The sequence below is a fragment of the Symsagittifera roscoffensis genome, chromosome 6 (genome assembly GCF_963678635.1).
Source record: "Symsagittifera roscoffensis chromosome 6, txSymRosc1.1, whole genome shotgun sequence".
Taxonomy (NCBI): Eukaryota; Metazoa; Xenacoelomorpha; order Acoela; family Convolutidae; genus Symsagittifera; species Symsagittifera roscoffensis.
This window is the reverse complement of record NC_087067.1, coordinates 28,135,946-28,160,945: the sequence shown is the minus strand read 5'-3', so window position 1 is coordinate 28,160,945 and position 25,000 is coordinate 28,135,946. Positions and strand designations below refer to the sequence as shown.

Sequence of the window (25,000 nt, the reverse complement as noted above, 5' to 3'; positions counted from 1 at the left end):
TTTTTTGGTGGCAAGCTCCTGTTCAAGTTTTTGCAATGCGGCTCCAGCCGCCTGACCATGTTCCATTTTAAGCGTGTTAAAAGAGGCTGCATTTAGATTCGATGCAATAGCAACTTCTGCGAATGTTTCTTTGTTCCTCATACAGTCTGATTTAAACGGCCCCATCCCCCGCGAATTTGCAGAAGAAACATTGCGGGTCGTACTTTATATTGAGTCTTCTCACATACTCTTCGTGGTCCTCGTCTGTAGCGTCCACATCGTCAACGAGGTAACCATTGGCTCTCATGTTTTGCTTGCTGACATGTGATAGTCTAGGGAGACACAATCTCCTTTTGTCCATGTCGTTACGAGGTCTATTCCAACCGAAACCAGTGTTGTTCTTCATTGAACTATAATTAAATTAACTGTTGTAACGAGTTCGAGCTCTGGGTTTGATTAGAAATTACTCGCTCGATATCATGCTCAAGTCATTTGGAGTAGGTGCAGAATCCGCTGTAAGCGGAGGTGAGTGACATGCTTGATTTCGGCTCGTCATCTCTGTGGTGCCTTTTCTCTAGCTTCACCAACGCCTGTTGTCCTTGCACTCTGGAGCCAAAATAGTTTCGTAAAATTTCAAAGACCATCACTATCAAGTCTATTCGCCCCCTTCGCCATGACACAATTCAAGGCCATACTCTCTAGGTTGCTTCTCAGAGCACCGCATTCGTGTTTCTTCGATAGGTTTTGATTACCCATTTTTCGATGCAGCCCCCGACTCAATTTTGTATGACTTTGGCTTCTGTAACGTCCTTCGTGATCTTTCCCCTTTTTCAGTGGGCTTCGAGAACTTCGTGAAAAACGTTTCAAGTATTGATCGTTTCGAACATGGACGCATTCATTGTGGCCTTATGCGACTTCGCGGTCGGATCCGGAGCTAATCTGACCTTGGATATCTTTGGCATCTGTGTACCGGAGGAAGCTCCCCGATCTGGCTTGACACTGTATTCGACCAGTCTGACCCTGGTGGCGCTATTCTAGAGTCAAAACTGCTCAAAAAATTCAATTATACCTGGCCAAGTCTATGCACTGTAAATCTCGCTACAACTTGAAAAATCCCAAACCCGTGCCAGATGAAAACGAAGGCGAAGACCATTGGACAATCATACTAACGCCTATGCAACTACTTCTACTTTTCTTGACTCAGTATAATTTCTTTTTTTAATTTTCTTATTTGCTTGTAATTTTTTATCTGCTCAAATGATTTCGGCTTGTTTTTAATTGGCTTAGTGGCCTAATGTATCGCTTGCTAGTAGTTTTAGTAGTGTAGTAGTGGTAGTTGGGCGTTTGTGCACATAGCACAAGGGGTTTCCCCCGTCATTTATTTGTTCTATAGTAAAACTTCGCTTCTACAGTCGTTCATTTTGCAATCGTCAGCTATTCTCCATGTGCAATTGTTCGTTTGTTCACAGTATTTTCCCAATTTTCTTCAAAATAACCACACTATTTGTTTATCCAGTTTGCTTGTTTCTCGTAAGTCACTTTTGATTACGATTGCTAGCAGACATGTTTGGTACAACAATTCGTCCTCCAAAAAAAACTCCATGTTTGGCATTTGGAGCTGAAACATACAACTACGCGAGGAACTGGAAAACGATGGAACGTTTGAAATATCAACGACGAATTTCTTCGAAAAATAACTTTTGACAGCATTATAAGGCTATTAATCTGTATTTACATTGGCAGCGGCAGAAGCGATGTTTCGATTAACCGATCCTAATACGAATCCATGTGGCGTAATATCCCTTTAACTATACGCCTTCTTACGTTTTCAAGCGCCGTGAAAATTTATTTACTCAATCGATAACAGGGACTTGGGCAGGGTGATTATTGGTATTATCACATAGGTTTATTCAAATCCATTTTTCTTTCTGACCGGGATTCAATATGCTTTTTCAATCACGTGAAAACTAAAAATTATTCTGCAGCAATTTTTATTTAAATGCCAATTCCGTTTAAAAAAGTAGGATTTTATGAGGCTCAAATCAGATTGAGTTTCCTTGGTTTTAATCACTTCATTTTCGAAAAGCAGATGTTTTTCGTTTTTGAATATTAGAGTCGGTAGCATTTATCACTTTTGAAAGGCTATTTCTAACAGTCCAGTCATACAACGCAACTAAATCTCATTGAAAAATTTTTGAGGTTGAATCCAGGCCTAAAAATTTGGCGTCATCCGCAAAAAGGAGAAAAAATAATTATTATCAGTTTTTTAGAAGGTCGTTAACAAAAACTTAACTTTTAATTTTAATTGGTGACGAGTATACTCTAATTATGCGCAAAATTTGTGCATGATTTGACAGATTTGTTTCAATTTTTTTGCAGCAGCTTCTTTTTGAGGCCAGTTTCATAGAAATTTTGAAAAACCGACCACGGTCCACTCTGTCAAAAACCTTACTGTAATTAGTAAAGATTTTATCAATATCATTTTGACTTTTAGTGCCCTGGTGTATTTTTACAGAAAGATGATTAGTTGGATATCCTTTGATCGTCTTTTTTTAAATTCAGTTTAGGCTGCATGAAATAAAGTAGGGCAAAGATCTTAGAGTCGTCTAAAAAATCATTTCTAGGATTTTAGAAACTATTGATAACAGAGATACGGCTCTGAACTTTGTAACAGTGCGTTTATCGTTTTATTTAAATTAGACAGATGATTGTTTCTAGTCCGTTGTAAAAAAGCTGTTTAAAAACTTTTTTGAATAACTGTGATGGAGAATGAGGAAGAGTAATGAACAAATTTTTAAACAGTATCGGTAGAGTATGTCCATGTTTAGAGGACAATTTCAATTTTTTTCATTTTCTAGAAAAACTTAAGGTAGTAAGCAACTTTACGCAGTCATTGCCACTGGCCCCTTCAATGAATGTTGACGACTTGGTGTACACACAAGAGAAGAAAATAGAAAATTGTTCTGCTTTACCTTTGCACGTCTCATTGGAGACACTCCCGTAAAAGGTTTTCCGTGGGAGCTTTGATTTCCTGAATGCTTTAAAATGTCTAAATAAATTTGAAGTCACTCATTCTGCAGCCAGCTCTAATGTATATTCACTTTTGTCAAAATTTGCTCTAGTATCAACTAAATCTACTTATGTTCTGACCTTGTCATCAAATTCTGGAAATTTAATCCGCGCTGTTTTAAAGCACCTTTTATGATGCAAAGTTTTTGTTCGTTATCCACGGTGGCAGACGACTTTCTGTTTGCTGTTGTCTTTGGTACATTCTGCGATTTTGCGGCATTGAGCCAGTTACATTACAGTTTTTAAACTTTCTAAAAAGGCTCATATTTTGTTTCAATCAATGTTCGTCATATCTTTCCAAAAATTGCCTTTACAGTAGCTATAAATCAAATCATTACACTTTTTTTGTTTCATCAAGGACAAAATTTCAATGTCTAATTTATCCTTTTTTGCTAAAATAGTTCCCACTAAAATCAAATTTAGAAAACCAGTTGCAGTAGTTCGGAACGAGATTTTTTTTGCAAACAATATCGTTCTATTAAATCAAGAAAAAATTTTTCTTGCCCAACAGGAGAATAAAGACTGTCCAATTTTTTAATGGGAAATTCAAATGCTTGTAAATTATTCTTCATTTTAATCGTGTTTGAGTTTTTGTAAACATAGAAAGAAGTCTATAATATCGACATTCTTGTTAGCGTAAGTACTGTTCATGTGGTGCTAGGGTTTTTAGCAGACCTGTTTTTTAGCAGACTCAGAATAATTAAAATGTGTGTTAGCCGACTTCAAACGCGGCATTGGCGATTAGCGACCGCTCGCTTCTCTGTGCTTCGTTTCAACACGAGTGTAATTGTGCGCGTAAACATTTGTTTTGCCGCTAATGTAGACTGTTGTGTTTTTGAAGTTGATAGTTTCGATGGAAAATCGTGAGATAATTGACTTAATTGGGAAGCTTGGCACGAGACTGAGCGTCTTTTTGAGTCTGTCAATCAATCATTCATCACTTTATTACGTTGGTCTGCTAAAAGACTCATTTTTCACTTTTTATGCTAAACGATCGGCCCCTGGTCATGTTTTACCAGACCGAACTTTTACCAGGTGAGTTGTAACATGCCTTTTTTTCCAGAGTCGATTAACGAATTTGATTGACAGATGTAATGACGCCGTTTGGTCTGGTCAAACAATGATTTCTTGTAGATAAGAAATTTAAAATGTTAATTGAAACGTTTGCGCACATTTTGTGCCACATCAGGATTAAAAATTTTCAACAATATTTACAAAACGATCAAAGATCTTAAAAAGTGAAAAACATGTCTTAAAATGCTCTTATACTTTTTGACCAATCAAATTTAATTAACTGTAATTACATAATAAATTACAAAATCATTAAAAACATTTTCCCGTAAATCAGCGAAGAACATGAAAGTGGAACCGATCATTCGAACAAAAAGTTAGGTGCAGATCTCAACACAACTATGGATAACTTGAAAAACATGATGAATGATCTCTATAAGTTCATAAAAGGACCATCTCACGGAAAAGTTGACGAACAGACAGGAGTCTGGAAAGAAGTTGTGAATCGGAAAGCGAAACCTTTGAAAGAGATCATCTTAGAAGCATTAGAAGAACAAAAGAGAGAAGAAGTTGAAGAAGACCGAAGAAAAAAGAACATTGTGATAACAAAGCCAAGGAGAGTGCAGCCATTGAGAGTGAATCAAGGAAAAAAGAAGATGAGAAAATAATTGAAATTTTTTTTATCAAGTATCGAAAAATGGAAGTTAAACAAATTGTGAAAACAATCAGACTCGGTCGGAAAACCGATGAGGATATAAACAGATCATTGCTGTTTTCCTTCAATACCAAACAAGATGTCATTGATATAAACCAAAAGTTGCGAAAGTTGAAAGAAGCCACTGCAGAAATCAGAATTCTCAGAATTAGCCCGGATTGGAGTTTGAAAGAAAGAGAAGAATATCCAACCACCTCTGGACAGAGCGACCACGATCTCATGGAGTTAACCGCGCACCGCAAAATTAGTAAGACCATGATTAGATACAACTTCGCTGAAGGAGACTACGACCAAATGAGAAATGAAATAAAAAAAATTTCGTTTCTTCTTTTTGAAGACAATGTTGAAAAACGTTCGACGGACTTGCGCGAACTCCTGACTGAACTAACCAAAAAAATTGTACCATTAACTATGCTCAATCCAGAGTGTAGAAACAACTTACTATTCACCAATACCACTCGACAGGCAATCAGAGCAAAAAATAAATACTCGAAAAAATTTTGCTGCAAAAACACAAAAGTAAATTTTGACAACTATAAAGAAAAAACAAATGCTGTTAAGACAGCTACTCGAAATGATAAAAGGGCAAAGAAAAGTGAAATAGCTAAAGATGTAAAAATGAAACCAAAAATTTTCTGGAACTATGTGAGACAGTAAACCGTATTATAAAATGCAATACCAGCTTTAGTGCAGGATGATGGATCTTTAAAGACCAATGAGATCGAAAAAGTTGAAGTTTTGTTAAAGTTTTTTTCATCAGGTTTCACACATGAACGAGCAAGAGAATGGAAGATTCCAGAACTGGATATCACCCATCCAATAACGGACTTAGAAATAACAGAGAAATTGGTGAAAGAGCAACTAGACTGACTCAATACATCGATTCCTCCAGGGCCCGACAAAGTTCACCCGAAACTTCTGTTTGAATCGAGAGATTTCCTGACTCAAGTTCTAACTAAATTTTTATCAAATCTTGGGACGAACCGAAGCTACATGAAGACTGGAAACTTGCTCACATTGCCTCTATCTTCAAACAAGGGAAAATGTCGATAGCTGACATCTATCGTCCAGTAAGGTTAACATCAATAGTTTGTAAAGTTTTTGAGCAACTAGTAACAGCCCATTTTCTGGAACATCTAGAAAAAAATGAAATCTTTGTAAACGAACAGTTTGGTTTTCTGCCCGATAGATCATCACAATTACAACTACTGAGAGTGCTGGATGATTTCACAAAAACAATAGATAGTCGCCGAGAAAAGCATGTAATCTACTTGGATTTCAAGAAAGCGTTCGACTCGGTTCCGCACAAAAGACTGATAGGAATCCAAAAAAATATGGAGTAGAAGGAAAAACACTGGGCTGGATCAACGAGTTTTATTAACAAGACGACAAAGAGCTGTGATAATTGACAGTAGATCTGAATGGAAAGATGTTCTGAGGGGGATTCCCCAAGGATCTGTACTTGGACCTGTTTTGTTGTAAAACATATAAATTCAATGCCAAACACAGCCAAATCAAAATTGTATTTATTTGCAGACGATGCAAAACTATACAGAGAAATCACCAGTAACAAGGATGTTGAGTTGCTGAAAGAAGATCTAAGGAAACAGGTCAAAAAATGTTCTTTCGCATTTCAATGAAGATAGACGTGTACATATGATAATCTCAATAGGAGGATCAACTCGTGAAACAAGATCATATGAACCTTACGATAAACAGCTTGAAACGGTAGGAGAAGAAAAAGACCTCGGAGTGATCATCGATAGTAAATTCTCCTTTGACTCTCATATTTTGCAAAAGTTAAAAAAGCTAATTCTATCATTGCACTTTTTAAGAAAACTTTCTTTAAAATGACTATACCTGTAATTTTAAGTGTTTATAAAAGCCTCATAAGGCCTCATTTGGAGTTCTGTAATCAAGCCTTGTACCTACGATTAAAGAAGAACACAAGATTAATCGAAAATGTGCAACGACGAGCGACACGAATGGTACAAGGGCTGCAGACACTAAGCTACAATGAAAGGTTAAAGAGGCAGAAGAATTACTAGCCATGAACAAAAGAGACGAGATAAGTGATCATTTATATTCTAAGATGAGATCAACAGGGGGCAACCCGCCCGTTTGTACGGTTTAGCTAAGGTACACAAGGATGAGACACCCCGACGACATGTACTATCACTTCCCGGCAGCTCGTATGAGAATCTTAACAAAAGGCTTGCAAAGTTTTTTGACAACATCGATGGAGCAAATATAGAAACCAATACTAAAGAGGCTAAAGAAAAAATAGAAAACATTGCTCTAGATCCGGATGAAACCATAATATCTCTTGATGTGAAAAATTTGTACACCAACGTTCCCCTGAAGGAGGCAATTGAAATTGCTTTACAGAAGCTGTACAGCCAGGAGTCTCCTCCTGAAATTTAAAGAACAACCATGAAAAGGCTTTTGAATATGGCGGTCAGCAAAGTATTTTTCAAGTGTAATGATTCATGGTATGTACAAGTTGATGGTTTAGCAATGGGCGCGTCCCACGCTGTAATTCTGGCAAACTTATGGCTGAAAGAATACGAATTTGCTCTACGACAACAAATACCGGTGGGAACGGGGGTACAGCAAATTAATGACAGAAACGGCTTGTGCCCATGTTGCAGCAGGAAAGTCACATATAGATCAAAGGGGGATGAATGCGAGAGTTGCCGAAACTGGTATCATCTAAATTGCGGAAAAATATCCGATGACGTATACGCATCAATAACCGAGATAGTCTGGTACTGTGAAAGCTGCTGCCAAGCTAAGGACTAGGAGAAGGATACTCCCTAGGTGAAATTGTTCCTCAGGTATGTGGATGACATTGTTAGAACAGTCAGAGGGGAGCCGAGTTGTCTTCTCGATGCCGCCAATTCTCTTCATCCAAATTTGCAGTTCACTCTAGAGAAAACTAATTCGGAGGGGAATTTGCCGTTCCTGGATTTGAACATAAATGTATCGCAGGGTAGGCGTGTAACTTGCAGTTGGTATCAAAAACCAACAGATACAGGGACTATACTGAACTATAGAAGCTGCGCCCCAACTCAGTATAAGCGGAGTGTTATCCAAGGCACTGTACACAGGGTTTTTAGGAGTACATCTAGCTGGGAGCAATTTGATAAGGCTATGGAAACTAATAGGGCGCAATGGCTGACAAATCAGTACCCTGAAAATTGGTCCGCAAAGGTGGATTCAGACGCCTTGTGCAAGATCATCGAGGGTAAGGGCAAGCCCCTGGATAGTGACAGGGGTTTGTCAGTTCAATCACCAAAGGATGTGAAGCCCCCAATGCTGATGGTGCAATATAGAGGTAACCAGAGCCAATAATTTGCTAACAGGTTACGAAAATGAAGTAACGTTCAAGTGGTTTTCACAAAAACAATAGATAGTCGCCGAGAAAAGCATGTTATCTACTTGGATTTCAAGAAAGCGTTCGACTCGGTTCCGCACAAAAGACTGATAGGAATCCAAAAAAATATGGAGTAGAAGGAAAAACACTGGGCTGGATCAACGAGTTTTTATTAACAAGACGACAAAGAGCTGTGATAATTGACAGTAGATTTGAATGGAAAGATGTTCTGAGGGGGATTCCCCAAGGATCTGTACTTGGACCTATTTTGTTGTAAAACATATAAATTCAATGCCAAACACAGTCAAATCAAAATTGTATTTATTTGCAGACGATGCAAAACTATACAGAAAAATTACCAGTAACAAGGATGTTGAGTTGCTGAAAGAAGATCTAAGGAAACAGGTCAAAAAATGTTCTTTCGCATTTCAGAAGATAGACGTGTACATATGATAATCTCAATAGGAGGATCAAATCGTGAAACAAGATCATATGAACCTTACGATAAACAGCTTGAAACGGTAGGAGAAGAAAAAGACCTCGGAGTGATCATCGATAGTAAATTCTCCTTTGACTCTCATATTTTGCAAAAGTTAAAAAAGCTAATTCTATCATTGCACTTTTTAAGAAAACTTTCTTTAAAATGACTATACCTGTAATTTTAAATGTTTATAAAAGCCTCATAAGGCCTCATTTGGAGTTCTGTAATCAAGCCTTGTACCTACGATTAAAGAAGAACACAAGATTAATCGAAAATGTGCAACGACGAGCGACACGAATGGTACAAGGGCTGCAGACACTAAGCTACAATGAAAGGTTAAAGAGGCAGAAGAATTACTAGCCATGAACAAAAGAGACGAGATAAGTGATCATTTATATTCTAAGATGAGATCAACAGGGGGCAACCCGCCCGTTTGTACGGTTTAGCTAAGGTACACAAGGATGAGACACCCCTACGACCTGTACTATCACTTCCCGGCAGCTCGTATGAGAATCTTAACAAAAGGCTTGCAAAGTTTTTTGACAACATCGATGGAGCAAATATAGAAACCAATACTAAAGAGGCTAAAGAAAAAATAGAAAACATTGCTCTAGATCCGGATGAAACCATAATATCTCTTGATGTGAAAAATTTGTACACCAACGTTCCCCTGAAGGAGGCAATTGAAATTGCTTTACAGAAGCTGTACAGCCAGGAGTCTCCTCCTGAAATTCAAAGAACAACTATGAAAAGGCTTTTGAATATGGCGGTCAGCAAAGTATTTTTCAAGTGTAATGATTCATGGTATGTACAAGTTGATGGTTTAGCAATGGGCGCGTCCCTCGCTGTAATTCTGGCAAACTTATGGCTGAAAGAATACGAATTTGCTCTACGACAACAAATACCGGTGGGAACGGGGGTACAGCAAATTAATGACAGAAACGGCTTGTGCCCATGTTGCAGCAGGAAAGTCACATATAGATCAAAGGGGGATGAATGCGAGAGTTGCCGAAACTGGTATCATCTAAATTGCGGGAAAATATCCGATGACGTATACGCATCAATAACCGAGATAGTCTGGTACTGTGAAAGCTGCTGCCAAGCTAAGAACTAGGAGAAGGATACTCCCCAGGTGAAATTGTTCCTCAGGTATGTGGATGACATTGTTAGAACAGTCAGAGGGGAGCCGAGTTGTCTTCTCGATGCCGCCAATTCTCTTCATCCAAATTTGCAGTTCACTCTAGAGAAAACTAATTCGGAGGGGAATTTGCCGTTCCTGGATTTGAACATAAATGTATCGCAGGGTAGGCGTGTAACTTGCAGTTGGTATCAAAAACCAACAGATACAGGGACTATACTGAACTCTAGAAGCTGCGCCCCAACTCAGCATAAGCGGAGTGTTATCCAAAGCACTGTACACAGGGTTTTTAGGAGTACATCTAGCTGGGAGCAATTTGATAAGGCTATGGAAACTAATAGGGCGCAATGGCTGACAAATCAGTACCCTGAAAATTGGTCCGCAAAGGTGGATTCAGACGCCTTGTGCAAGATCATCGAGGGTAAGGGCAAGCCCCTGGATAGTGACAGGGGTTTGTCAGTTCAATCACCAAAGGATGTGAAGCCCCCAATGCTGATGGTGCAATATAGAGGTAACCAGAGCCAATATTTTGCTAACAGGTTACAAAAATGAAGTAACGTTCAAGTGGTTTTCACCACAAGAAAACTACAATCATGTTTACCATCACTGAAGTCAGCATTTTCTAATGACCTCAAGTCGAGAGTGGTTTATAAACTGTCATGTAGTGGATGCACTTCCACCTATGTCGGACAAACTGTTCGACATTTGACCACTAGAATTGAGGAACATCAGAAAGCAGACTCACCGGTAGGACTCCACCTTCAGCAATGCCAACTTGAGGGAAATAGCGCAGATCTTAATTGGGAAATTATAGATAGGTCAAACAACCAAACAAAATTGCTAACACTAGAGGCAATACATATCAGGAAAAAGAAACCGGGCTTGAACACGCGCGATGAGTTTAGGAGCAGGGAGTTAACACTGAAAATTTAGTCCCAAAATATTTTTGTTTTTTATTCAAAACGTACATGTCTAAATCAAAATTATGACTCAGAAACTTCCAGACAAATTAATTTAAAAATGTTTAATTAATTTTATAGGTTAAAAGTATTTTAATCTTAATAGTAATTTAGAGGTCAACTGTGATTGGCTTATTTTTTATCATGATGGTTTAGAACCAAATTGTATGTGATTTATTGTAAATAACATTTGTAAATTGATGTTTTATCATCATTTAGAGTAGTTTAATGTAAAAATCCTGACGATGCACATAGTTGCGAAAACGTTTGAAGTTTACTTTTTAGCAAAAATTTCTTAAAGGTTAAAGAAACTAAAACTACCGTCATATGAATACCGCAGAAGGCGAGGAACAATGATCGATATGTTCCAAATAGGTTTCAACCGTTATGACCCTAAAGCGACGAAAGACATGTTCAAGTTGAATAATCGTGTCACAAGGACAAATGACAAAAAAGTGATAACGAAGAAGGCCAACTTGGAATTGCTGAAAAACTTTACCATTAGATCAGCTACAGATTGGAGCATGTTGCCAGGAGAAATAAATGACTCGAAGACTTGAACGCTTTCAAGAACAACCTGGACAAACATTGGAAGAAAAGCGGCATTAATAAATTTGAGACTATTTAATCGAAAAGGAGTCTATCATGAGCTGATCGATAGAGGCGACAAAACGCCTAAAAGATCAGAAAAAGAACTGAACCGAACTGAACTGATAAGTAAATTTCTGAGATTTTTTAGTTTGTTGTTCTTTCAGCAAAATGATTTCTGGGTTTCTCAGCGAAGTTTTGTTTGTTCTAATTGCTTTCTTTTCGAATCTTCCACTAATATACACTTTTTTAAATTAAAAAAACTAAATTAGAAAAGGGGCTCTTCCGTTTAGTTACGGTAAGTGCACAAGCTGGATAGTGCCATACCAGCGATATAAAAATGCATATATATCAGCCATGAAGTCATAAATCAGCATTAAATGCATCGTCCTAATGTTACTTTATCTTAGCCGTCCTTCCTCTACAATAGCGCTAATGGAGTAGTGCTATCTTATCTTAATTGAATTTTTGCATTGTGTTCTGGTAAAAGGTCGGTCTGGTACGCACTGCTTAGACCTAGACCTGTAAGTACTGTTTGGGGCCGGTAAATAACAGCAAACAATAATTATTTTCTTTTTAAATAAACTAATCAGGTCTGCAGATACTCAACCATAATATAAGAGCTTTAAAATGTTAATTCAAACGTTTTCGCACATTTTGTGCATCATCAGGATTAAATTTTTTCTTAAAATATTTACAAAACGATCAAAGATCTGAAAAAAAATGAGAAACATCATTTAAAATTTATTTACAAATTTAATGTAACATGCTCCGAGGTCATTTGATTTTTTACGCAAAGATGACCGAAGAAGTTGATTGTGCGCGTGTCTGGATGTCTTAAGAAAAAGCGTGCTCGAAGTCTCTTGATGCTATAAAAACGCTGATGCATTCATTTAGCGTTGGTATGACCCTTTCCAAACTGAGCACAGACAGTCATATGACGGAATGGCTCTTTTGTTTTTTTTTTACCTTAGTTTGGTCTGGAAAAATACCCAAAAATTGACCTAAGTTTTCCACTTTATGATTTTTTCGGCTCAAGTACTTTGGCTTTATTACCGCTTGATAAAATTTTCCAATGCTTTTTTCAAATTATGTTAACTTGGCATGTTGTTTTCAAAACTATTTTTGTTCCTTGATACAGCTAGTTTTTTTGGCAATTCCGAATATTTTTGACTCTTATTATCCCAATTATATTGCAAGTGGTGCGAAGGTCCGCTACCTTTCTGGGTGATTAATTACTACTTGTCAACGCGTTTGATTAGTTCTCTTGGCGCTATGTAAATGAGACGACAAGACATCAAGTCGACTTGACATTAAGACGATAAATGAGAATTAAAACATATCAATTGCACTTTCGATAATTTAAAGCCAATTTTGTTTCTCAATCAGAAAATTTGCGTGTTTACGCTTGCAATTAGCAAGCGTTATCAACTAGGAACAGCTTGTTAACAGAATCACTTGAACCAATCGGTATCTTGATTCATAATGAATTCAAGTTTCAAGGCGTCTCCGGCACCTTAAGTGTGGAGATAACGAAGAAGCCTGGGACGCCAAAGCTCTCGTGTTCAGTTCTGACAAAACCTGTTTTTTTTTGTCAAACGGGAAATAGTCCGTGTAAAACAAATTGTCGTTTTATTTTTGTCTGTTAATGTTTCATCGGCTTAGTTGCCATGTCAAATTGTTTTTAAAATTTTTAAAACATTATAGGTGCTTTTAGTGTTCTGATTTACCTCTGCTGTTTGTTATTTTGCTAAACTTGACTTTGTATATTTTCTTTTTTTGTTTTTCATGGCAAAAAGTTTTTGCCGCTTTTTTTCCTTTTGATTCAGCTGGATACTGGACAACCCGGATGTGCACCGTCAGGGAAAGCGCCATAAAGGTATTCGAAGGCACAAATATTACAATGGTAGAAGGTTTTAGAGTTCTTGGATCGGTTATAGGAACACCATCAGCATGTGATAAATGCATGGAAAGCGAAATTGAAAAGACAACTACCCTAACTAAAAAGTTTTCCGAAATAGCTAAAACATCACCAAAATTTGCATGCTCCTGCTACACAAAGGGATTTCAAAATAAACTAAGGTTTCTAAGCAGAACAACTCCGAAAGCATTTAAGATAATGGATGAAATTGAGAAAATTGTAAGACAGCAGCTAGTTCCTAGTATTACTGGTAAAAAACCATATAACCGATGAAGATCGCAGCGTTTTTGCACTACCACTAAGAATGGGAGGATTAGAACGCCTCAGTAACATGGAATTTTCCAAAAATTGTGAGTGGTCACGAGCCATTTGTGATCCATTAGAAAAAAATGATCCAGAAATAGCTGAAACGTAACAAACTCTGATAAATAGAAAATTCAAAACTGAGAGCCAGTACATCACTCCCAAAAAGGCTCAAATTATGGACAATTGTTCATCAGAAAAAAAAGCTGATAATAAATCAATATCAGATGAGGAGCGTCGAAATGGTTAAGCGTGCTACCCTTAAAGAAATACAATTTTTCCCTCAACAAATCAGAAGTTAAAGATGGCTTACATCTGAGATATGGATGGGAACCTCCAAACACTCCACATACATGCCCATGTGGACAACCGTTCACACTGATCCACTCTCTACACTGCCTGAAAGGTGGATACACTCACCTAAGACGAAATTAATTTCGCGATACCTTTGCGACACTCCTGGACAAGGTATGCCATGATGTTGAAATAGAGCCGAAACTTCAATCGTTGGAAGGCGAAAGCTTTCACAACAAAACAACCACTACTGAAGATGACACTCGATTTGACATCAAGGCAAATGTACTCTGGGGAGGCTGATTCAGCCGAACCTTTTTTGATGTAAAGTTTTTTAAACCTCATGCTAAATCCTGCGCTAAAAGTATATCTGACGCCTACAAATATCAAAACATTAAAATACCAACAAAGAATTCTGGATGTGGAACAGAGCAGCTTTGCTCCACTAATTCTTGCGTACGGGAGGAGCAGCACCAGGCTCCGTCCAAAAACTGGCAGATAAATTAAGCGAAAAACTGAACGAATCATACTCGGACACAAACTTTATAACAACAAAAATAAGTTTTGCCTTTCTGAGGAGTGCAATCCTCTGCCTCAGGGGGTGCAAAAAAAAAGATAAATCCAACATAGACAATTCCATCTGTGCTATAATAGAGGAGTGTAGATTATAATTGGGAATTCTCTGGATGCTTTTAAATCGACTTGGTTTATTCATGAAATTTTGCCGATGTATTTTTTCTTTTCTTCATTCGACTGGATTTGGTGCTTTTTCAATCTGAATTTTTTTGTGTTTTGAGATGCTGACAATGAGCGATAGCTCGAAAGTATTCCTAATTCAACATTGATCAACGTTGTTTTTTTATATTTAATTAGCGTTGGTATGGCCTGTCCAACCTGTGCACGGAACCATTTTAATTTACTTTTATTCAGCTTGATAGGCTTCGTCCTATTTTATATCGGTCTTTTGACCTCATATTGCGTCTACTGATGAGCGAAAAAATGTGTTGCGTGTTCGGGTCTGTATTTTGAGGTTGAGCGGGAGTTTTTTTGAATTAATAATAGACTTTTTCTTTTCCATTTTTTTGGGCTCAATAGGTTTCGGCTCATTTTATTTTCTTATTTTATTTTCAATCGTCTTAGTGGCGTCATATTGTTTCATTTGATGAGGAAATAAAGTTTTTTGAGTGTTGTCTGTTTTCAGGTTGCAGTGGACTTATTAACTTTTCAGAACTCTGAAGTCTTGTTTTTTTTTTTGGCTTATATAGCTTCTGACAAGGTATTTTCGGCTTTGTGACCGCTAGGTCCATTATCTTACAATGCTTATTTCACATTTCAGATGGATCAACCTTAAACTAACCTTATCTCAAAATAATCAGACAAATTAATCTCTAGTTCAGGAACTCAAGACAAAATCAGTAACTCTGGAAGTAACTCCACAATGGAATTTGACTATTCGAGACTAACATAAATAGCTAACTCAAGAAGTTTTAAAATTTTTGGAGTGGCGTGTCCAGGAGGGGTCGAGAAGGTCACACACCGGCTGCGAAAAGTGATAGAAGAACACTGGCTGGACGAAGATTTCGTTGTATTCAAAGTTGACATGTACAACGCTTTCAACACTATGGACAGGCAACTGATCATGAACGAATGTAAACATCACTTCCCAGAACTCCTCGCGTGGACAAAGTCCTGCTACGGCGAGCATCCCAAGCTCTGGCACGTGTTGGGCAGCCTCTTTTCAGAGCTCGGAGTCCAACAGGGTGACCCACTAGGGCCCCTTATCTTTGCTCTTGCGCTACACTCCGTGGTCAACGACATAGACGCAGCATGGGAACTGCTCCTGCATTGTTGGTATCTCGACGACGGTGTGTTCTGCGGCAAAAGATCAGAAATAGAGAAAGTCTTAGAGATCCTGACCAACGCCACCGCAGTCACCGGCCTCTCAGTTAAACTCAGTAAATGTGAACTATATAGCAGATCGGACCTGTCGTGCTTTCCCGAGGCAATTGAGAAAAAGTACCATGAACCGAATTTACAAAAGTACCATGAACCGAACCGATAGGCAGCGCGGAGTTCTGCAGGAACATCATCGCGGAGAAAGCAAAGGAATCGAACGAACTGTTGTCGAAATTGCCCGAGTTAGGAAACCCTCAAGTCTCCACCATATTGCTCCGAACTTGCGCTTCATTCTGCAAACTCAGCCACCTCGCAAGATCAGTTCCTCCAGACGTCTCAGCTCCTGCACTGAAGAAGTTTGATGACAGTGTCAGGAAATGTTTCGAAGAGAGCGTGGTCATAAACGCAACGGATCGAGCATGGACACAAGCACAACTACCGATACGATTCGGAGGATTCGGCCTGCGGTCGCTTGAAAACCACTGCAGCCCTGCATTCATAGCCTCACACAAATTCTCAATGGGTGCCGCATTTGACGCTCAGAAACTGGAAAGCGCACTTGAAATTTTCAACAGCAGAATAGGAGACCATGAACCCCTCAGTTCGACTTCAGAGCTCATTCGCCAGAAACCAATATCCGACTTGATTGACGAGCACAGTTTCCACGAATTAGAAGAAACGTGCACGCTTGCTGAAAAAGTGAAGTTAACATCCTTGACTGAACCTCACAATGGAGACTGTATCCGCGCGCAGCCCTCAAAAGCGCTAGGCTTAGGCTTATCACCCAACGAGTTTAATGTTCTCACCAAATGGCGGCTCGGACTGGAAATTTTTCCATCTAACTCAACGTGCCCTCTTTGCCCAAACGAGTCACTTGACCAGTTTGCCCAGCACGCCTTAACATGTAAACGGGGCCCAGATGTTTGCAGACGACACAATGGCCTGCGCAACTCTATTGCCGACTACTGTCGCAGAGCACAACTGAATCCCATTCTAGAAGCGGGAGCAGGGTTTCGCGATCAAACGCACCCTGCAGACGTGCTCGTGCCAACGTGGAATCTCGGGAAGGATGCAGCCCTGGACATCACAGTTGTGAATCCGCTCAACGACACCAACATTGACGGAGCGATCGCAATTAGGAGTTCAGCAGCAGCGGCCGCGGCATCAAGAAAGCACGGCAATAACGACGCGAAGTGCCGGGAACTTGGCTGGGAGTGCCTTCCTATGGTAGTCACTTGCTATGGCGAGTGGGGAAGCGAGGCCATCGCATTCCTAGACCGCCTTGCATCTCGTGTGGCCATGCAAACAGCAACCAGCACGCCGGAGATGAAGAACGCCATTTACACTCGGCTCAGCTGCCTATTAATGCGGTCGAACGCGCAGGCAATGCTGTCGAGAGGTGGACAAATAACGGCAGGTCGAATGGAATTATCAATTGGAGGCGACCCATCAGCGTAACCATATAGACAATATACCACTTAAGTGTCTGCCATCAGGAGCAATAGTTTTTGGCTTGCGCTGTTTGCGATTACGGACCTCTTGGTTTTCACTATATGACTGATAATGTATTTTTGTTTATGTAAAAATTTCTAGAGAATTGTCCATATTTCTGTTCAGTTTGTTTTCCTTCTGCGATTTAATTGAGTTTTGGACAACAATGTCAGTTCACTGGAAAGGTTCGCCAGTCTAGTTGTGTTGATTACAGGAACTCCTTGTTTTCCCGGACTGCTACCCGGAACCACTCTTGTGACTATCTTGTTTCAAATTTTCATTGTTTTTAAGAAACGAGAATGCGGCGGTCTTTTGTAATCGTACAACAGCGATGTTTTTCTGATCACATATTAAACGTTGAGCGACGCAATTTTGCAAAATATCTTGAAATGAATTCGCCGAAAACACTTAATGCCTTGTCACTCAAAATGATGGACAATTTAATCAATGAAATTAGCAGTCTCTCTGTGGATGACAAATGCGTCGTTATCAAGTCCTCGAGTAAACATTTTTCTGCCGGCCATGACTTGAAAGAGCTTAAACAAAATGAAGCCTGCAGTCAGGCTTCAGCTGTGTTTACTCGATGTAAAGAGCTTATGACCGCCTTGAAGTTAGCACCTGTTCCCGTGATAGCTGTTATTGATGGCGTTGCTTTAGCTGGCGGTTAGTTTCAATTTTTTAATTGATCAATTTGGTTTCACGAATTTCTCAAACGGGACAGTGCTTTTCAAAAATTTGAATGAAAATGAGTCTCTTTTTCCTCCTCCCTTACTTCTCACGAGCATCCTTTTTCTGGTGTAACGAATAGTTTTACAAGGTTGATTATGAAGACGAAATATGTTGTCGTGGCGTAATTGTCCGCATGTCAATTTTCGGCTCCCCCCCCCACCTCCGAATTTTAAGAGCAATTTGCAATTTTTATTTTCATATCGGATTTTTATAAAATTTGCTATACGGAATAATTAGGCCATGAAAACTTACCCTTCATACTCAACCTGGTAAAACCACTCATTAAACCATGAAATGATGCTTATGTGAGGTGGGGGAACGGAAAAGAGCCCAATCGTAACAATCGGTCAATATAAATAGTAATTAAGAGTAATGAACGTAGTGAGTACTCTTATATAGGTCTTGCTGATTTTTTCTTAGCTGACGGTTGTTTTGTTTTTTGTTTTTTTTTTCAGGAAAAAGTCTTAAAATTTGTTCACGATCAATTTTGATTTTTCGCGGTTTGACTTGTGATTTTTTTAAGTTCAGTGCATTTCTATTGCAAATAAAAGTTTAACCTATTGATCCAGTTTTCTCAAATTGGGTTTTGATTTTAACATAAAAGTATCCATCATAAATTGTTCTACATATTCAAAGAATTTTAAGTTGATAGATTTTCTTCGAAATTCAAAAGTTTTGAAAAACAATTCGATTTTTTTTAGTTTCCTTGCGTTCATTACTCTTTTCCAACTTTCAGCTGGCTCTTTTTCATATAATTTGCTCGCGAAATAGTTACAGGTGTCTTTTAAATAAAAGTGTTCATTGTTTGATGTTTTTTTTTTTGAAATGTTGCTTTGTCGATTAATTTCCACACAGGCTTGCAAATGCCAATTCTTTTTCCAGTCTTCTCAGGCCAAAATCTCTAGACAACGTTATAGCTCTTCTACCGTTCGGTCTCGGGCCCATTTTTGATATGGTCTTGATTTGAAAAACTGTTCACTTTTTGCTTCGGTTTTTAAGGTTTTTAAACTTTTTTTTCAGCAAGATATGACCAGCTTGTGTATACAACCGATCAAAGAATCAAAAATTGGGATGCTCACTTTATTATTTGACCGTCTTGACCAAAATTGGGTATGTTTCGACCATGTCGATCTAAATTGAGTTTGTTTCGACCATGCTTAACCCACAAAATAGGCTCGACCGTCCTCGATCCAAATGAGATATGTTTTGATGATGCTCGACCGAAAAAAATTACGTGACCGTACTCGATCCAAGCAAGATATGTTTCAACCGTCACAACCACAAAAATTGTGCTAGACTATGCGCGGTTCAAGGCAAGTTTACGTGTTTTGACTGTATCAGCAAAAACTCTGTAGGTTTCGATCGACTTGAACCAATTTTTCGTTTGTTACTTTTTCGATATTGAATTCACCTCGGTTCCTTTTCCAGCTGGTTCTAAATCAATGAAAAATTCTTTTAATTAGGATCTCAACGTTCCACAGGAGTAAATCAAAACACCAAAAGCAGCTACAATGTAAATTGCCTACAGCAAAAAAAAACAGTTCTACAATGTTGCAACTTGATAAAATTTTAAAATAGTCTTTTTCATATAAAATGCTTCTGGTCGGAGGTAAAAAGCTCATGGCCGCCTTGGAGTTAGCACTTAATTCCGTGATAGCTGTTATTGATGGTGTTGCTTTAGTTGGCGGTTAGTTTAAATTTTTTTATTGATCAATTTGGTTTCACGAATTTCTCAACTGGGGTAGTGCTTTTCAGAAATGTGAATGAAAATTTGGGTCTTTTTTCTCCTCCCCTACTGCGCACGAGCTTCCATTTTCTGTTGTAATGAGTAGCTCTACAAAGTTAATTCTGAAGATGGTTCGCTTGTCAATTTTCAGTATAATCGGACAATGTGAATAGTAGTTACAATGGTAAAAATTTGCTGGTGGGGGTAAATTTCAGGCCAAGTTTATTGTTTTTCTCGCGTTCGGTCTCGGGCTTTTTTTGAGATGGCCTTGATTGATACCCTCATGTTTTGAGGAGTGATAGGCCAACAAGCCGAAGGGCCTGTCAACCAAAAATAAGATAAACATTCCAACAAGCCGAAAATTAATATTGTTACGCAACAACAGATTGTCACTGTTATTATGCAAATGTTACTGATATAATTAACATTATTCTGATGTAATTCCGGCTTCAAGATATGGCGGATTGTTGAAAATCCATCGTTTTTAAGAATTATGAGTGTACTGATTTTGTTTTGTTTTCTTGCTCAGGAAAAAGTCTTGGCGCTCAAATTTGATTTTTCGCGGTTTGATTTGGATTGTTTTTTGAAATTCACTTCATTTCTTTTGGAAGGCAAACTCCGCAATTGAACGGCCAAGTGTAAATTTCGTGATCGACTTCTAGTTTTGAAAGTAGATTTTAATTTTCAGATTTCCCAGCGGAATAAGAAATTTAACCTCTTGATCCTGTTTTCTCAAATTGTGTTTATTTGATTAAAAAAAGTGTCAATCATAAGTTATTATTTATTCTCGAAGAGCTCTAAGACCATCTTTTTATTCAAAAATGGAGATCAGTATTTTTTTGTTTACTTGCGTGCAATGACTCTATCCCAATAGTCTATTGGCTCTGTTTTTATCTAACATTTTCTTCTGGTCAGTGTAGGATAATGAAGTAGCTCGTTCAACTGAAACTATCAGACCGGGTTGCTTTCTAGATTTTTTGACAGCATGAAATTTCTTTAGACCGGATTCATGCACCTCATTGTTGTTCCGAGACCATTGAAAATGGGGAAGAACTTTGTATTCGGGTGTTTTTCTTTTTTGTTTTCCACGCAAAATCAGCTAGCACATATAATCTTCGGACTGGGTTAAGTGATATATCATACTAAAGCCCTTTAATTCGTGATTCAAACGACATTAAAAATTTTCAAAAAAGGTTTCCCGGTGTCGAGAAAAACTGTTTTGGATTTTTTATTTTCGTCTAGTTTCGAGTAAGTGAGCAGGCTTATATAGCTGATTTATGCTTACTGTAAGCCTTTAAAATTCAGTTTTACATTAATGCAATTATTTTTTTTTGGAGTTTTTAGCTTTATCTTAGGAATCAAAAATTTCGGTTTTGGTTAACAAAAAGTTTGTTAAAAAATTTTTTTTGTTTTCTTGTTGCAAAAATTGTTTTTCAATGTGCATATTTTACAATGACTGACGAAAATGCCTAAGCTCTACTTTGTTGCTCAGATTCCTTTATCACACCAAGCCGAAAAAAACAACACTAATTGGAAAAATAATTTTTAGGTAATTTTTTAAGACTGGTCGGAACATTTTAAGCTGCTTGCACAATAACGGGCTATCCTTGTTTTGATTTTGTTCCCACCATTGAAAATGGGGAGGAAATTTATCTTAGGGTATGTTTGAGTTTCTTGTTCCGGCCATTGAAAATGGAGATGATTTTCGTCTTCGGTTATCTTAAGGTTTTTTGTTTTTTTTTTCGCGCAAAATCAGGTACCACAAGCAATTGGAATGAATCGAGTGATATATCATTACGAAATTCTTTGAAACGACATTGAGAAATTTTCAAAAAGTCTCAGTGTCGAAGAAAACTGCATAAGTTTTCGAGATTTAGTTCAATTTAGAACGAGAAAGCAAATAAGCTAGCAGGCATATTATAGAAGGAAAAGCCGGTAAACCTCAGTTATACTCCTGCAAAATTATGTTTAGAAGTTACATTAGCGTCATTATGGGAAGAAAAATTCAAAAAAATTTTTTAAGGGTTTTTGTTTGTTCTTCTAGTTATGTTTCGTCAAAAAAATTGTAGTTCAGGTTGCCTTTTTTAGGATGACTGTCGTAAGTTCTAGACTTTCAATAAAAATTTTTGTAATCACAGCACGCACAAAAAAACGACACTAATGCGAAAAAAAAACCTTTTTTCTTAAGTTTTTTAAAAGAATGTTAACAAACGTTTTCAAAAAACTTTCCAGCGCCGAGAAAAGCCGGTTGGAAGTTTTTGAGTCTTGGTCTGATTTCGAGCGAGTGAAGGGATCGAATAACATGAAAGTTAGGATAATTATTGGTGATTTAGGCTAAGAAAACTTGATAGTACTGAAGGAAAGATAGTTTTAGAAGCTTAATCTAGCGTTTTTTTGGCAATAAAATTTTCATTAAAATTGAAAAAAAATAATCACGGAAAACTATTTTCGGAAGCTATATATAGCGCTTCTTTGGTGAAGGAAATTTTCTTATAGCAATGGAAAAAAATGTTTTAATTAAATTTTTTCTCTTATTCACTTTTTGTGGACAACTGTTGTCGATTATTTCTAATGCACTAATTTTTACGTGTTTATATATTTCCATGATCACACCGCGCACGAAAAACGATACTTATTTGATGGAATTTTTTTTGTAGTTTTTTATGAAAATGGCCCGTCGGAGCAACCTCGCTATCCTTGTTTCTTTTTTTCTTTTCGTATTCCACGCAAAGGTAGGTACCCTAAATTTTTGAATTGAAGTCTAATATTGAGCGAGTTAAGCAATCGAGTAACGTAGAAAATGATTGTTTAGGCTACAAAAACTTGATAAAAAATGTTTTCTAATCAGATAAAAAAATAATTGGATTAATCAGATTAAAAATAATTAAAAACAATGACAAATTTAAAAATATTTTTAAATTTGTCATTGTTTTTTTGTTATTCTTCATTTTTGAAAACAACATGTCAGTTATGCTTTATTCATTAGGTTTCTACGCGTTTGTATAGATGTCTCATCCTCCTACGCGCAAAAAATGACTCAAATTAAAAAAAAAACATTTTAGTTAGTTTTCACTAATGTGGTCGGAACATTGTGCTACTTGCACAGCAACCGGCTATCCTTATTAATTTTTTTGAAATAATACTGATAACCTAATTTCTTTTTTCTCTCACAGAGATGCCTTCTTTTGTTCTTTTTTTTTTCAAAAGAATTCGAGAACATTCTTTGAACAATTAGAACCTTCCTGTCCTGATCCTTTTTTGTAGTGTTTTAGCGTGGTCGGAACATTCTGTGCTACTTGCTTAGCCACCTGCTTTCCTTGTTATTTACTGTTTTTCTGCTCTTCTTTTTTTGCCTACATTTGCGAAGTGTCATAGTTTTTTTTACGAAGTTTGACCTTGTCTTAATTGTTTCCGGTCGAAAGCTAAGAAAGCTATGCTTTTTGTCGATTTGAAACAATGCGATAAATTAAGAATTCAGTTGGATATAAAATAGTTTTTTTTGTCAAATTCTATTCCCAGGCTGTCAGCTTGCTGCATCTTGTGATATGGTTCTTGCTTCCCGAAAAGCATCTTTCGGTTTACCGGGAATAAAAATTGGTCTGTTCTGTACTACACCTGCTGTTCCGGTTGTCCGATGTTTGCCCACAAAGCTAACCTTTGAAATGCTATGCACTGGAGAACCAGTATGCGCGGAAACTGCTTTCAAACACGGCCTTGTTAATAAAATAGCCGATGGTTCTGAACAACTTCACGAGATGTGCGACGAACTAGTGGCGAAAATTGCGAATCATAGTCGCGAAGTGATAGCGCTGGGAAAATCTGAGTTTTATAATCAACTCTCTAAATCTACTCTTGAAGAAGCATATAACTCGGCGACTCCCGTGATGACACAGAACGCTGAGCTTGAACAATGTCAAGAAGGAATTACTGCGTTTTTTGACAAAAGAAAACCCAAGTTTTCGTCGTAGGAACATCAAGTTTATTCTTTATTTTATAACAAGAGATAATTTATTATAACAGATGTTTTTTATACAGTTCTTTTCAAGAGTATTGATCGTAGTGAATACTCTTAAATAGGTCTTGATGATTTTTTTTCAGGAAAAAGTCAAATGCTCTAAAAACTACAGATGTGCATTAATAAATGTTTACACGAACGTAGCGTAGTTTGATCGTAGGATGCAACTTAGGTCGCAAATAAAAGCGCTACTTCTGGTGGCACTTCTTAGTTTGATGACTGCATTAGCAGTATATTTACATGTTTTTTTTTGACATTTGATTAATTACAAGTTAACACAGTTGATGTTTTCTTATTTCGTCAATTGAACCGAAAAAAAGCTATTTGTTTCATACTACAGTATGATATTTAAATCCCATTTCAGAATTTTTTGAACTCGTTATACTTCACGATATTTTCTAAACGCATAATTTATACGCAATTTGGCTTAATACATTCTAATTTATTATTTGCAAAGTTAGTGTGGTTACTTTAATTTATTTCATTCTAAATGATTACATTCGAAGTTTGACTTTTTGTGCATTTTGAAGCTACTGAATCTTTGTCGCCCTCTCGCTCGTGTTTACGAAGTTGCAACTTCGCGTCTGTGTAATGCATTTCTAAATGCCTAGGTGTGTATGCATTTTTGAGTTTCTTTCAAATTCATCTGTTAAAAGTTAGTTAAACTTCTAGTTTCGAAAGTGGAATTTGATTTTAAGATTTCCCAGATGAATAAAAATTTAACCTATTAATCCAATTTTGTCAAATTGAGAATTTTATCAAAACGTGTCAAAGATGATTTCATCTTGAAATTCAAAGAAGTTTGATGCCGTATATTTTTCCCTTTGAAATTCGAAAGTTGAATTTTTTCAACAATAAGTCTCGTAAACCATTTTTTTCTTCCCATAAACAACTTTTCTTACACGTCGTTAGCAACTTTGGTTGAAGTTACAAGTACAAGTATTGTTCATTGTAATTTCACCCGGGAAATTGAAACGTTTTTTTTTTTCAAAATCAATTTTCTTTGGGCTCAGCTGGTTGTCTGCTCAAAGATTTTCAGCTTAGTTGCCACATCGCGGATTTTTCCTTTACTGGAAGCAATTTTCACTGTAGTTGCAAGTGCAAGTTTTATTCATTGTAGTTTCAAGTGGGACCTAAAAATTGAAAGCATTTTTTGATCAAATCATATTTTTTCGCCTCAACTTGGCTGCTCTAAGTTTGTCGGCGTTGTTTCCTCTTCGTAAGCTTTTTTTCTTTGCTAATTCAATATTCAAATAACAAAGACAAGGATGGCTTGTTTGTGTTTGCCTAGAGTTAACATCCAAAGAGA

General features: G+C 37.4%; 1 protein-coding gene across 1 annotated transcript; it reads left to right on the top strand.

Moving 5' to 3' along the window:
• The first annotated feature begins 17,516 nt into the window (after window positions 1-17,516).
• LOC134847750 (enoyl-CoA hydratase domain-containing protein 3, mitochondrial-like) lies at window positions 17,517-23,673 on the top strand. The gene is made up of 2 exons (XM_063864951.1): window positions 17,517-17,884; window positions 23,196-23,673. The coding sequence occupies exons 1-2, from the start codon at window positions 17,521-17,523 to the stop codon at window positions 23,642-23,644; spliced, it is 813 nt and encodes a 270-aa protein (XP_063721021.1). The 5' UTR covers window positions 17,517-17,520; the 3' UTR covers window positions 23,645-23,673.
• The last annotated feature ends 1,327 nt before the right edge of the window (window positions 23,674-25,000 follow it).